The sequence below is a fragment of the Labrus bergylta genome, chromosome 4, assembly GCF_963930695.1.
Source record: "Labrus bergylta chromosome 4, fLabBer1.1, whole genome shotgun sequence".
NCBI lineage: Eukaryota > Metazoa > Chordata > Actinopteri > Labriformes > Labridae > Labrus > Labrus bergylta.
This window is the reverse complement of record NC_089198.1, coordinates 6,932,217-6,947,216: the sequence shown is the minus strand read 5'-3', so window position 1 is coordinate 6,947,216 and position 15,000 is coordinate 6,932,217. Positions and strand designations below refer to the sequence as shown.

General features: G+C 41.6%; 2 protein-coding genes and 1 long non-coding RNA gene across 3 annotated transcripts in view; 2 read left to right on the top strand and 1 right to left on the bottom strand.

Annotated features, from left to right (window-relative positions):
- LOC109976086 (tripartite motif-containing protein 16-like) overlaps positions 1–698 on the bottom strand; it is a 1,766-nt gene extending 1,068 nt beyond the window's left edge. The window contains exon 1 of the mRNA XM_020626294.3: positions 1–698. This exon is cut by the window's left edge and continues 1,068 nt beyond it. Within this exon, the coding sequence (XP_020481950.3) occupies positions 1–698 (698 nt within the window).
- The window catches only part of LOC136179003 (uncharacterized), a 254,514-nt gene that overhangs the window by 150,257 nt on the left and 89,257 nt on the right, over positions 1–15,000 (top strand). The window lies entirely within an intron of this gene.
- The window catches only part of LOC136178908 (presequence protease, mitochondrial-like), a 29,081-nt gene continuing 18,699 nt past the window's right edge, over positions 4,619–15,000 (top strand). The window contains exons 1-19 of the mRNA XM_065953337.1: positions 4,619–4,622; positions 4,969–5,083; positions 5,938–6,034; positions 6,976–7,136; positions 7,481–7,607; positions 7,778–7,866; positions 8,106–8,234; positions 8,911–9,024; positions 9,217–9,313; positions 9,775–9,909; positions 10,171–10,309; positions 11,068–11,184; positions 11,304–11,433; positions 11,610–11,730; positions 12,633–12,709; positions 12,820–12,985; positions 13,245–13,345; positions 13,711–13,831; positions 13,924–13,974. Coding sequence (XP_065809409.1) covers positions 4,619–4,622; positions 4,969–5,083; positions 5,938–6,034; positions 6,976–7,136; positions 7,481–7,607; positions 7,778–7,866; positions 8,106–8,234; positions 8,911–9,024; positions 9,217–9,313; positions 9,775–9,909; positions 10,171–10,309; positions 11,068–11,184; positions 11,304–11,433; positions 11,610–11,730; positions 12,633–12,709; positions 12,820–12,985; positions 13,245–13,345; positions 13,711–13,831; positions 13,924–13,974 — 2,091 coding nt within the window. The remainder of the gene's footprint in view (positions 4,623–4,968; positions 5,084–5,937; positions 6,035–6,975; positions 7,137–7,480; positions 7,608–7,777; positions 7,867–8,105; positions 8,235–8,910; positions 9,025–9,216; positions 9,314–9,774; positions 9,910–10,170; positions 10,310–11,067; positions 11,185–11,303; positions 11,434–11,609; positions 11,731–12,632; positions 12,710–12,819; positions 12,986–13,244; positions 13,346–13,710; positions 13,832–13,923; positions 13,975–15,000) is intronic.

Below are 15,000 nucleotides of genomic sequence, written 5' to 3'. Positions count from 1 at the left end.
TCAGCAGAGCCATTGATAGCCTCCACCTCCTGTTGAAGCAGCTTCACATCTTTCTCTCTGTCCTGGATTCTCTGCTGGATGTTTTGTCGACTCACCTCGAGCTCTCTCTGCTTCTCGCTCCTTTCTACTGCAGCTGAGACTGTGTCGTGACCTTTGTGTTCATCCATTAAACAGAGATAACAGATAGACTGCTGATCAGTACGACAAAATACTTTCATTTCCTCATTATGACGAGAGCAGACGTTCTCCTGGAGCTTCTTGGAGGGCTCCACCAGCTTGTGTTTCTTTAATGGAGCTGCTTCAAAATGAGGCTGAAGATGTTTCTCACAGTAAGAGGCCGGACACTGCAGACAGGACTTACAGGCTTTCAGTTTCCTCCCGGTGCAGACATCACAGGCCACATCTTCAGGTCCAGCATAGCAGTGATCAGCAGGAGCAGCTTGGAGTCCAGTCTTCTTCAGCTCCTCCACTAAAACTGCCAACATGGTGTTTTTCACCAGAACAGGCCTCGGTGTGAAAGTCTGCCTACACTGAGGGCAGCTGTAGATTGTCTTTTCATCCTCTTTATCCCAGTGGCTTTTAATACAGTTCATACAGTAACTGTGTCCACAGGGAATAGCAACCGGATCCTTCAGGAGATCCAGACAGATGGAACAAGAGAAGGCCTCCCGGTCTAGTTGAACTCCTTTCTGCGCCATTTCTCCTCTCAGTAACGACGACTGTCTGAGTTTCACTTCTTAGAAATCAAACTAGTTTAACCTCTCATCTACACAGCATGTGTTTGTTCAGTGTCTGCTCTTGCACCGTCCCACATGTTGGTTACACCCATCCTCAAACTGTAGATCTAAATGGGAGGGAACAAGGAAATAAACGTCAGAGTGGAGCTGGCTGAGTCTGAGAGCAGGAAGAAGAGGGAGGGATTAACAAGCTCTGATTCATGTTTCATTACTCTGACAGGGCAGATTCTCAACATGAATACATAACCACTCTCTGTTGCATGGAAGAAAACTCTATAAGCAAGCATGTAAAAAACTCTAGTCACACATTTCTTAACATGTAAAAAGAAGTGAATAAAACACAGAGAATAACTGAACATGTTTTACAACTACTGTCAGAACGGAGCTACCTGTGAACACCAGCATTACAAGCTGTGAAAATCTGAGACACCACAGGAAGGCGTCAGAGTTCTACTGAACTTCACCACCATTGGAAGAGGTGTTTTCACATACTGGTGGTTCACATGCTGGATTAAATACACTGACCTGACCTTTGTTCCTTGTTTTTGACTATCAGATGGTCAAACTGATGATTGAAGCAGATCATTAATATTGTCTTTAGACATACTTCACCTCAGATTGAAGTCATAATCCTGTTTCAAATACAAACCGACTGATTCCTACTTTTGCCTTAACTTGAAAAGCCTCCCCTTAAAACAGTCGGTTTGATTCCAAGTAATGGAAGAATTTGAATATGTAGTAGAAGTAGTACACCGACAAAAAATACCTCAGTGTCCTTTTGTCGCTGCTCATTTGCTGATCCAGGCTGCATGGGGCTGGGGAGCTCACTTGTTGGTTACACCTATCTTGCACTCGTATATTAGTGAAGGAGAGGGAACCAGGAAATGTGTGCACAGAGTGGAGTTGAGCAATCGGGAGGGGTTACCATGCTGCCCTCACGCATGTGATGAATTCTCTTAAAGGGACAGAGTGAGTTTGTCAGTCTGAGTTTTATCGTGCAGTTAAGATTAAAAGACAACATTGAACAACCACATGATGTTTTTAAATAACTTACAGCTCACAATAGTTGAAGCAAACATTGAAAAGCTTCATGTTTGGTTTCCTCTGAAATCTACAGTTTCATAGAGCTGTTTTGTATAACTAAAAAAAGATTTATTGTGCTTTAAAGGAGAAGACAACACAGACAGTGTACAAACAAACAACAACATACAGATTCATAAAAGACGTAATGCTGCAATAGAGAGGTTAGACTTCGGAGAATTCATACAAAAGTACAATAAAATAGTACGCAGAAGTTTAAATTTGTGTTTCATCTGTGTATGTTTTACCAAGTGTTGTAGTCAAGACCACACGAACGGAGACCAAGACATACCTGAAATCAGAGTGCTCAGAGACCGAGACAAGACCAAGGCAGGGCAAGACTGAGATAAGACCAAGACTATAAATATAAATAAAACAATCATCATCTTTAAAATCCGAGACCGAGATGAGGCCGAGTAAAAATGATTTTGATTACGAGACGAGGCCGAGACCTTTTAAAGATCCAGACCGATTTTGAGCACTACAACACTACAGTTTACCCACCTTCACTTCTTTATCAGGCACAAGTAAGTAGGTTCAGGACTGGTGAAATCAAACTTTGTAGTTATGTTTCAACAGTGAATAAAATATACAAAGCATTCATTATCAGGTATGTTCATATTCTGACTGAGGCTGGTTAAGTGTCCCTTCTCAGGTCAGTGGTTACACTAATGTGGGAAGGCAGCTTGAGGTGAGCACCTGCAATACAGGGCTGTCAAAATCTGAGAAACCACAGGGAGGCGTCAGAGTGCCACTGAACTTCACCACCTTAAGGAAATGTGTCAATACACCTTTTTAAATGTAATCTTTGAATAAATGGTTTAGATGTTTGAATTTCGACCCAATAATAGTTAGTGAAGACTGGTTTAATCAAACTTTGTAGTAATGATGCAACAGTGAATACAAATATCTCAACTAGAGACGTTTGGATTTTTGACTGATATACTCTGCAGTCATTATCAGGTTATTTATTAAGTCTGGCTGAGGCTCGTTAGTGGAAATTGCAAAAAGGCCGTTCTTTTTTTAAGTACAATAGAGCAACACCTAAACAGTCCAATAAGGAGAATGGTATTGGCTGAAACAGTGGATACTTTTATGAATGAGATACATTTCTAATGTGCAGCTATAAGTCCGACCTTTTAGAAGACTAACATCCCACCAATAAACGATCAATCGTTTGGATCCAATCAGTAAAAGTCTTTAAAACAAGACATCTTCTGTCATTTTACTCTCCACTGAAAGTCTGTTTCAAAAGATAGGTCTTACATTGTTTTAAATTGTATAATTCAGAGACTTTGTTACTTTGATTTTCAGATGCGGTGTCTTCCACATATCAGGAGCATAAAAACATATTCTTCATCACTTTTTTTCGTCTGATAATATTTCCTGTGGCCTTCAGCCTCTGTGCTTTCTGATTAGTATTGTGTTATGATGTTTTTAGATTATGATAATTCATGTTTTAAGATACCTCATTGTACATATTTCTATCAATTGGGTAGATGGTTAGTGATACAGCACAGATAAGAGAACAAAAGTCATCACTAGCACTGACAGCCTTCATGACTTAAAGGTCACATATTCTCCTCCTCTTCAACCTGTTTAAATAAGTCTCAGCGCTCCACAAAACATGTCTGTGAAGTTTCTTGTTCTAAATCCACTCTGATCCTGTATTTGATCATGCCTATAAACCCCTCTATTTCAGCCCTGCTCAGAACAGGCTGTGTGTGTACGTGCGAGGGTGAAAGGTTAACAGAATGCCTGAGATCCATGTCTGCTGTGGTGCAAGGAAAACGAGAGGGACTGGTCAGAGGAATGTCCTACGTCCACATATGATATTGAAATCAAGAAATTTGGCTTTACTGGTTTCGTCAAAGTACCGTAGTATGCGAGTGCAGTGAAGAAAAGTATAATCAGCTTTCTGTAGAAACATGGAAAAAAAACATAGATGTTAACACATTGTCCCCTAATGACTTACAGAACTCAGCAGAGTCTCCAGGAGTCCAGTTAAACCCCTGTCCAGCATGTAGAGGCTGGACAGAGAGGCGTCAGAGTTCCACTGAACTTCACCACCATTGGAAGAGGTGTTTTCACATACTGGTGGTTCACATACTGGATTAAATACATTGACCTGACCTTGATTCCTTGTTTTTGACTATCAGATGGTCAAACCGATGATTGAAGCAGATCATTGATGTTGTCTTTAAACATACTTCACCTCAGATTGAAGTCATAATCCTGTTTCAAATACAAACTTACTGATTCCTACTGCTGATTTAATTTACAAAGCCTTGCCTTGCAACAGCCGGTTTGATTCCAAGTAATGAAAGAATTTGGATATGTAGTAGTAATAGTAGTAGTAGTAGTAGTAGTAGTAGTAGTACAACAACCAAAGATAGTTTTAAAAAACCTCACACTAACAGTTAAATGTTATCAGACCAATCCCTCACCAGGTACTAGCTGTAAACATAATTCCCATTCCAACAAAGTATTTGATTTGACCATGCGGCAACCAGTGTAGTGTTGAAAAATGAAGCCAATGTGGAAGTGCAAAATCCTGCAGTTCATCGAGTGTCCACTAGAGGCTGGCTCCAGGAACACCGGAATTCACATTCACACAACACATGCAAATAAAAAACTGTTTTTACAGCATGAATAAATATGTTAACAGCCTGGATTAGTTGTTGTCCACATGGGCACACACTGTACGGAGAGTGTATTTTTCTACAACAAATCCGATTTAAGGAACGATACGTGTTAACCATATTTAGCCAAGTAGCTGACATGATTGACAGGTGGGCGCGATGTGTACGAGGCTTAAAACCCGCCTCAGCTCCAGCTCTCAGTCTAGAAAGTTAGACTGAGACAGGATTTCCAGCATGGTGGCTGCTGCTGATGAGCCTCAGGAGCCCCTGCTGTAACAGATGGGTGACATCACTCAGGCTTCATCCATTAATATTTACAGTTTATGTTTCATACACATAATCCTCCTACAGTTAAATAAAAAGCTAATTAGCTAGCTTATCTTTTAATAGTTTTACCGGTCAGTTTTAGAAGAGAAAATGACTTTCAGATGATTGTTTCTTAATTCTTGGCTTGCTGATGAGCTTTATGTCTGACTTGTTTTTTTGTTGTTGCCTCCCTTCGTAAACAGCCAGTGACTACACCATGTATCCGTTCTCAACCCAAAATGGAAAAGACTTCCAGAATCTTCTCTCGGTCTATCTGGATGCAGCTTTCTTCCCGTGTTTACGAGAGCAGGATTTCTGGTGAGTGGTGACTGCTGCTTCTCATATTTGTTTCATGTTTGTATTTATTTGACTTGATAGCATTGTAGCAAAAGTCAACTTTTAAATATTCAGTGAAGATTTTGTCTTTATAGTCAGCTGTTAACTCTGTTAGTTGGACTGTTTGTCCTGAGGCTGGCTTCACACTAGGGGAGTTTAGGCCTGATTTTGGGCCTTTTATTTGTCCAAATAATCCTCAAGTGTGTGGTGTCAATACGATTATTTTACAGCTCCTGATCGAGTCAGAGCCTCCCCGATCTGGAATCCTAAATACAAAAACATGTTTGATATTTACCATTCCAGATCGGGCTGCCTCCGACTGAATACCTGCAGTAGCCAAAAAGAGAGCGAAGAGAGCATCACTTTTACAGCTCACAAACATGCCAGTGAACACAAACATAACTGTGCCCTGAGCCAAGAGGAATATAGAAAAAGAAGAGCAGCTTGAGTAACAACATGAGTGGCTTTTTAATGTCTCGACTGTCTTCCATATTTGTTTTTCTTCTGAAGTCACGTTTGATCACACGAGTTTCTGTGAGATCTCGTGTCTGTGGGATCACCACTGTGAACTCGTTTCTACAAACTGCAGGTGTGTGGTCTCACAGTCGGGTCAAATCGTCTAGTGTGTGCAGTCGGAGGATTATAATGTTTAGAATCATTTAGCTGTCCTTATGTCTTTGGTCTCCCACGTTTTTTAAATAGGTTAAGATCTGAATATTGTCGAGTGTGTAGCCAGCCTAAAAGAGTCCAAGACCTTTCTGATATCACTTGTTTGAAACAGTCGCTGATGAAATCTGCTCTTCACTAGTTCATTTCTGTTTGTGTTGATTTTGCAGGCAGGAGGGCTGGAGGCTGGAGAATGAAAACCCAACAGATCCCAACTCCCCTCTGGTCTTTAAAGGAGTGGTGTTCAATGAAATGAAAGGGGCGTTTGTAAGTCTACACTTTCTGAATCATAGTTTTATATGTAGATACAATATAGTGAAGTTTAAGTGTTCTTTTAAGGAGCTTCAGATATCTTATATTTCATGTTACCTAAAAGCACCTCATGGATTAAGTTTGAGAGTGAAGTGGTTCGTGGTAACTCCAAGTGTTTTTTTTCTTGCTTTTATATTTATACTCACTTTAAATATGTTATGACATCATGGAACAAAGTTAAAATTATGCCTGCTCACGGTTTAGTAGTTGGCAAAAAAACAAAACAACTCAGGCCCTGCTGTGTCCACCTAGCGTTTTTTTTTTTCAGGCAGAAAAGAGCTGGCTGTGCGCTGAGAATAAAAGCGCTGCACGTCCGTCCTGTCTCTATGACAACAGTCTGTTGACAACAGCTCCTGTATGACCGACACTGTTCCGTTGCTTTTCTCTGTTTGATTTTTATCTGTCACTTTGAGCATCAAACGGAGGATGCTTGACCTCCAAATGTTTCCTGGATGATGAGCTCAATAATAATGACATCACCGTTCTCACGGCTCCGATCAGACACAGAGCAAGGACCCGACTGATGTACTTTATGATTGGCTGGTTGAAAGAAAAGCGCCGGTGACGTCAACAGCGGCCTCATAAAAAGTTTAAAGATTTTTAGTTTGAAGCACTCGGAGCGGCTGCACAAATTAGGCAGAGCGCTCGGAAGAAAGGCGCTGGACGCTGCGCTTTGCTGCTGCTGCAAACGCTCTCTCCTCATTGGGAACAATAGAACAAAGACACTCAGAAAAAGCTAACAAAATCTATAAAATGCTAGGCGGACATGGGGCCTAATGCAACAGCAGTGAAACAAGTTCCAGATATGAGATGAACAGGTGACGTCAGATAAATGGTTTTGAAATAAGATTGTGTCAGTGACTGTTTAACGTTTGATTGTGTGTTTTTTTTATTAGTCCGACAACGAGCGCGTGTACGCCCAGCACCTCCAGAACAAGCTGTATCCAGACCACACGTACTCTGTGGTGTCAGGAGGAGAGCCTCTAGCCATCCCTGACCTTACCTGGGAACAGCTCAAGCAGTTCCACGCCACGCATTACCACCCCAGCAACGCCAGGTACATGGACACACACACGTGTACACTGTGAGCCTAGAAGGGACAGGAAACTGTAAAGTGCTGTGAAGAAATGAGATGAGAGCAGGTGTTAGCCAGCAGAATCCTTTCTTTGTTACATTTAATAATCTCCTGCAGCAGAACGATGCAGGCTCACATTGACACAGTAGATATGAAACACAGGAAACTTTAATAATTTGATGGTAACTGATGCTAGTTTGTCTTTTTCATGCTTTATCGATCTTATTTATTTCAGAATGATCATAATTCCTTAAAAATAATTTAACATGCAGGCTTTAAAATTGCTCAGAAAACACCCCTGAGAGTGTCCTCCATGTGCTCCTCAGGTTCTTCACGTATGGAGATTTGCCTTTGGAGCAGCATCTGAAGCAGATCGAAGAGGAAGCTCTGTCCAAGTTTGAACGCATCAACCCGAACACAGAGGTCCCCCCCCAGCCACACTGGAGCAGCCCTGTGAGTGTCATAATCCAGACCAGCATCTGTAACTTCTACTGATCAATAGATCTTAAAAACTACACCAACAATCTCAACAGCTGTTTATTATTGCATGCTTTTATATTAACACACTGAAATGCATTGATTAGTCGTTTTGATGTCGTCGTGAATCTCAATGGTTTCCCCAGAGAGAGGACCATGTGACCTGCAGCCCTGACGCTCTGGCTCCGGATCCGGCCCGGCAGAACACGCTGTGTGTGAGCTACCTGCTGGGAGAGTAAGACCGAAAATCATTTCTTTTTATTTTGCATTAAGATGGGAGAAGCCATAAAAAGAGCCTCCATCCTCCTCTTTATTCACTACATCTTGGTTGTCATGTCGACGGCTTTTTAAAGACTGAGAGCTTTACAGTACAGAAAGGATTCACTCAACAATTCTCTTCATTCAAAGTGAAGTTTTTTGCGAGTCCTATTGTTCAGAAATATTTAAAATCTCTTTGTTTTTTTCCCTGCGCAGCATCACTGACACATTTGAAGGATTCACCCTCAGCCTGCTGTCGTCTCTCATGATCTCTGGACCCAACTCTCCCTTCTACAAAGCTCTCATCGAACCCAATATAGGAACTGACTTCTCCTCTGTTGTAGGGTGAGTACGCAGGACGCAAAGTAACAAACTCTCACAAATAAAATGATCAGCAAGCTCAGAGGTTATTTAGAGCGACGGCTGGAGAAGCAGCGAGGACAGAAGTTTGGTTTAATGTGGAGGACTTCTCTGATCCAGAGGCTCAACGACGGTCCAGAACCATTTGATCTGTCAGTGCTGAGACAGCCGATGGAGACGACAGAGAGGGGCAGGAGAGGATGGGGATGATGCCCCCTGGAGGATTTGAATGTTATGGCTCTAATGTTTTAAAATAAACATCCTCATTTTGGCACGTTTGTAAATATTTTACAGCCAGCCGCTAAGATTTCAGTTATTGTCAATCCATGCAATTCTCTAAACACCAGATAAGCCAATAGAAGAATGTAATTGCAGTAGCTGGGTTCAACCTGTAGAGGGCCGTAGCTATGCATATTTCTAACACAAAATGTGGAATTTAAATTTAGATACTTTGTACTCTGGGGGTTTAGTTACTCTTTAAAGACGGGTTTTCATCTATATGATTTTGCTAAGCTACTTAGATGACAACTTTCTTTTAGAAATGTCTATTAAAAGATAATTTAACATTTTAGTATATTGCTGCTGAGCTGTGATGCTCTGCCTCATGTGCTGCAGACAGCGCTCAGAGTACTGCATTGTTCTGAAATGTTGTGTTCTGCAGATATGACGGCAGCACCAAAGAGGCGTCGTTCAGTATAGGACTGCAGGGAATGGCCGAGGAGGACACCGAGAGAGTGAAGCAAATCATCAGCCAAACCATCAGCGACATCATCGAGTAAGTCCCACGCTCCCTTTTGTATTTAAGACTTTAATATATGTTTACAAACCTGCTCTCTCTAAGTGTCAGCTTGTTTTGATAAAGCCATAAACTGTAAGGTCTACTTGCACATGAAGGATGATGAGTTGCTTGGTTACATGAAATTGAAACGGCACATAAGATAAAATGAGTCCTCGTCATCATCGACAGGAGCGGCTTTGAGGAGGAAAGAATCGACGCTCTCCTGCATAAGATCGAGATCCAGATGAAGCACCAGTCCACAAACTTCGGCCTGTCTCTGGCCTCGGTGAGTTCACAAACACAAGGACACTGCATGTATTTATAAACCTCTATGTGTGAGATATGTCAGGAAGAATGATGATGTTAGTTATGTTGTCTCTGCTGAAATCTTGTGTTTCTACCACTATATACTCTGTGTATTTCTATACAAATACAGAATGTTTTAAACATGTCTAAACGTATGAGATGAGCTTGTTTTCACAGCAGTTTATTTGCTGATTTCTTCCTTTTTTTGATGAGTTGCAGTAAACTCAATAATCACAGAGAGTATAATATTTAAAGGGATTACACATGTGTATGAGAAGTAAAGTTTTAATCACTATACATCAATGTAAGAGTCAAACAGGACACTTAGATTAGCTTTATTTTGTCAGTAATGTTATAATCGCTTTGTGGATTCTGCTGCATGTTTCACATGTCGGTTTCATTATTCATGGCTGTATGTATATACCTTTTTGTTTTTTCTAGTACATTGCGTCATCGTGGAACCACGACGGCGACCCGGTGGAGCTGCTGCAGATCAACGACAGCGTTGCCAAGTTCAAACAGACCCTGAAGGAAAACCCTCGCTTCCTCCAGGACAAAGTCAAGCACTACTTTAAGGTGTGTGACACTGGGAAAGTACTTTTCTTCAAAACATCCAGAAATATGTGAAAAAAAGGTTTAAAAAAAATACAAGAATAAACCTTTTACAAGTCTCACTAATGTTCTCTGTAGGGGGAAATACTCGGTCTGCTCTTAAGGTCAACCTCAGCAGCCCTGGAGTGTTTTAAGATCATGACAAAAAAACATGAACTTTGAAGGTTTTCTGTATCATTTGTGTTTTTTCTCTTCCTCTTCAAATCCCCATTACCCCCCCTACAGGAGAACACACACAGACTGACCCTGTCCATGAGTCCGGATGAGGTCTACTTGGAGAAACAGGCCAAAGCCGAGGAGGAGAAGCTCCAGAAAAAGATCCATGCTCTGTCAGACAGCGACAAAAAAGACATCTATGAAAAAGGTACAAATGATTGAAACTGCTCCACGGAGGAAATCTGTGTTTCTCTGCTTCTGTTAAAACTCTTTCTGAGCTTGACTCTGTGAAATCACACAGAATTGTCTGAAGCAAACAGGCTTTTATTGGCTGCTTGATTGATTTGATTGAAGCCCCAAAAAATCCAATAAACCATCAGATTAACACAATAACTGGGAAAAAAACATCAAGCGCTGCAATGTGACTGTATACAGAATATATTCATGTTGACCTGTTCTAGATCCCTCATTTAGTCATATAGTGTTACAATGCTGCATGTTCAAACTAAACATAGGCAGAGTTATAGAGCATGAGGTAAACATATGTTGGAGTAATCCCAGGATGAGTCAGCAGAGGGCGCTAAACGGCTTGAGGTGTTTTTATTGACACCAGTATCAGATAAATAAGATGTTTTTTGAGCTGCAAATCATTCAAAGCTGCTCTATAAGTTTTCAAAGACAGACAAAAGTGTTACTGAATTGAGTGTCATTTGCCAGTTTTAGTCCGAGGGGGTGAGGAGTTGCCTTAAATATTAAAAACCGTCTTTGAGGGGACTTGTTAGAAACATTAAAGTACAGAGATTTACTGATGGAAAACCATAAAAGAACATTTCACCTGCATTCACTTTTCTGTTTATGACCCAACCAGTAAAACTTGTTGAAACATTTCAGAAGGATTTGATTGAGGCACTTCTGATTTAACTGTCTGTTTCATATTCATGTTCTTCTTCTTCTTCTTGGGAAAAGGTCTGGAGCTGCTGGCTGCTCAGAGCAAAACGCAGGACGCCTCCTGTTTGCCGGCGCTGAAAGTGTCTGACATTGAGCCCACGATCCCTGTTACTCCTGTTCAGATCAGCACAGCAGGTACGGCCCAGTGTCCGCTCTACACAAGTTTATAAAACATTATACACAACAAGGAAGAATCATCTCAGAGTGTTGTGGTTAAAACCCCTTAAAATGTTTCCTCTCCTTGTCTCCTTCAGTCGGCGTACCGGTGCAGTACTGTGAGCAGCCCACCAACGGGCTAGTTTACTTCAGAGCCATGTGCAGTCTCAACACACTGCCGGAGGACCTCAGGCTCTATGTCCCGCTCTTCTGCAGCGTTGTCACCAAGTAAGTTCACCTGACAGTCGATTGGACCAGAGCAAGATTTCAAAATGTGTCACCTGGTATATGAAAAGTTTGAAGATATTATGCTTTATTGATCTTTTCTGTATTTGTGTGAGGTTTGGACAGGTGGTGTTTGAAAGCATTTTAAAGATTGCATGTGTGTCTGTTTGTTAAATCAGGATGGGCTGTGGAGGTCTGGACTACAGACAACAGTCCCAGCAGATGGAGCTGAGGACTGGGGGCATGTCTGTGTCCACCCAGGTCGTCCCTGACTCCACCCAGCTGGACATGTACGAGCAGGTCAGTACCAGCTTACTGTGTTTGAAAAGTCTTACAAATATATGGATAGAAGTAATGTTTGGACAGAGACATTTCTGGACAAGAATACTTTAGATGATGTAGGGAGTGAGTCTGAGCCTGAAGGCAAAGTTCTCCATTTACCGGTCACCTATGATCATGAGCTATGGGTAGTGACCGAAATAATAAGATGGTGGATACAAGCGGCTGAAATGAGTTTCTTCCAGAGGTCGGCTGGGCTCAGTCTTAGAGAGAGGGCGAGGAGCTCAGACATTCTGGTAGAGCTCAGAGTAGAGCCGTTTCTCCCTCAAATCTAAAGGAGCCAGTCGAGGTGGTTCGGCCATCTGATTAGGATGCCACCTGGACGCCTCCCTTTGAGGTCTTCTGAGCACGCCCCAACTGGGAGGAGACCCCGGGGGAGACCCAGAGTTTACTGGAGGGATTACTGTGTATATCCCCACTGGCCTGGGAACACGTCAGAATCCCTCAGGAGGAACTGGGGAGAGAGAAGTCTGGGTTGAATTACTACTGCTGCCACAGAGACCTGACCTTTGATAAGTGGAAGAAAATGGATGAATGGAGTAATGAAGTATGCTGCTCCATGTCAGGTTCCTTCATATATGACATCACATGTAATTTAGTAACTTTATTCTATATTAATTAAATGTTTGTTCTTTATTATGATGATTCTTGTGCATTGTGGAAACCCATCTTCTTTCTGCTGCGTCGTCTTCAAAAATCAAATGTCTCCTCAAAGCTGCAGAAATTGAAACTGAGTGATCGTGTGTTACATAAACAGAGGTTGTGATTTATCTTGGTTCAGTGTTTAACTGCTGCTGGTTACATTACATCGGTATAAAACAGGTAATCAAAGAAGAGTCTTGTCTCTGTGTTCTCTGTTCCAGGGTGTCCTCCTGTCCTCCTCCTGCCTGGAGAGAAACCTTCCTCACATGTTTCATCTGTGGAGCGACATATTCAACAAGTACGTCCTCCATCACTTCTTATAAACTGAGAGAAAATGTGTCCTGAAATTCGAGGAGGCTGAGAAGACAGCTCGATATTTATCTTCTTTATTTTTTTTTTCCACTACAGCCCCCACTTTGACGAGGTGGAGCGCCTGAGAGTGCTGGTGATGATGTCAGCACAGGAGTTAGCCAATGGGATCTCCTACTCGGGCCACATGTACGCCATGACACGTGCAGGCCGTCACCTGACTCCAGCAGGAGACCTGAATGAGACGCTTGGTGGGATGGAACAGGTATGCACCTGGAGTGTTGATCCTAAAAAACTAAAATGATAGTGTCTGACTCCTGCACGTCAGCTTTAAGAAGTGTTGTCATAGTGATTTAAAGCTTGAAGTAAATTACGCAGACGCAGATTCAAGACATACAGTATAGCATGATTTCTTTCTGACAAGCAGAGACAATTTCATTTGTTCCTACTTTGTGCAAGAGGTTTTTTGTTTTTCCATTCTCTCGCTTCATATTTTATCCATCTTTTATCAATGATTACTTCAGGTGAAGTTTATGAAGAGGGTCGCTGAGTTGTCCGACCTCAGCCAAGTCATCCGAACGCTCGTCAGGATCAAGAAGCATCTTCTCAACCCGGACAACATGAGGTGAGATGTTACACCTGAGGAGAGGTTTTCTTTTGAAAGGTTTTGTTTTGGGGCTTTTTGGGCCTTTATTTTAGAGACAGGACAGTGGACAGAGTCAGAAATCAGAGAGAGAGAGAGAGAGAGAGAGAGAGTGGGGAAAGCAGGAAATGAGCCACAGGTCGTCCGCTTGGAGGACTACAGCCTCCACACATGGGGCGTCCACTAACCACTAGGCTATGGTCGCCTCCATGGTGATAGATTTTTGAATGATGAAGAGATAGTGACAGTATTCTGCAGTTAATGTTATTTTAATTACTGCAACATGGTTTCAATATAAAGGGTCTGTTTGTAACATGCTCGTCAATGTAAATGTTTGTCTCTTACAGGTGTGCGATCAACACTACTCCACAGAAAATGTCGGACACGGCAGCACAGCTGGAGAGCTTCATGAAGGACGTGGCTGACAACAGAAAGGAGCGCAAACCGGTCAGAAGTAACATTATTGAGGTAAACTATCAACAAACAAATCAAAACATGAAAGCAGGCAGAATAATTCTTAAAATTAGATTTTAATATTCTCTTGATTTTTTTTTCTAAAGAGGCCTCTCGACCCATCGGATGTCTCGGGGCTGAGCCGGAAACTCATCTCTGTAAGTTTTCAGGAACATCTTACATTTCTGTGTTTGTTTGCTCGCTATGTCAGTGGTTCTCAACTGGTGGGTAGGGGCCCATAAGTGGGTCACAGAGCTGTTTTCAGTGGGTCGTGACTGAGTTCCTAGTGGAAAAAAATGATGGTGTCAAAAAGTCTGTAAAGTTCTATGTTCTGTATCTTTGTTCTGTCACATCTTTTGAAACATCTTTCATTAAAAATAAACCTGATAGGTTGAACAATATCAGAAACTCTGGTCGCAGGAGGAGATGGTGGTGAGTCCTAAAGCTAAACCCATTAAGAACCACTCCTCTAAAAATATCCCTGCCATAGTGAGTTCACATTATATTAAAGGCAGAACCATCTCTGCAGATTAAAGAAGATAAAATAATGGAAAAGATGAAGAAAGGCCGTCTTATAGAAACGCAAAAATACAGATTTTAAAGTCAAAAATCTTTGAAGAAGCAAAATAACACCAACACAAAACAGTTGAACCTTTGATTTCAATAGTTGTGAGATCACCTGTAATTTTATTTTGTCCTTTATTATGAGACATTCCTTCAAAACAAAGTCCTGTGCATGCATGAGATTATAAATATAACGCTTATTTTTTTTTTTTTAATACCTGAGTACAATATTCCACCAGTACCGCTCAGCTCTCTTTTAACCATAGTTTACATCTTATTGTATAATATCACTGTTTTGTTTGTATATATACTGGTGGGTTTAGTATTTGTATATGTTCTATATTTAACTACTTCTCTACAGGTGTGCTCCGACAGGTTTTTGTTGTACTTGTACAGTGACAGTAAAGATCATCTTCTCTGATTTCAGGAGCACAACTTCCAGCCGTGTCAGATGAAAACATTCTTCCAGCTTCCCTTCCCTGTTCACTTTATCAGCGAGAGTATTCGTACGGTACCCTTCTCCCACCACGACTACGCCAGGTAACCACACCTGTACCTGGCAGGGATGAGTGACAGCACTTCCTTTAAAAGTCTGATTTACACGGACAGTTCTTTGTCTT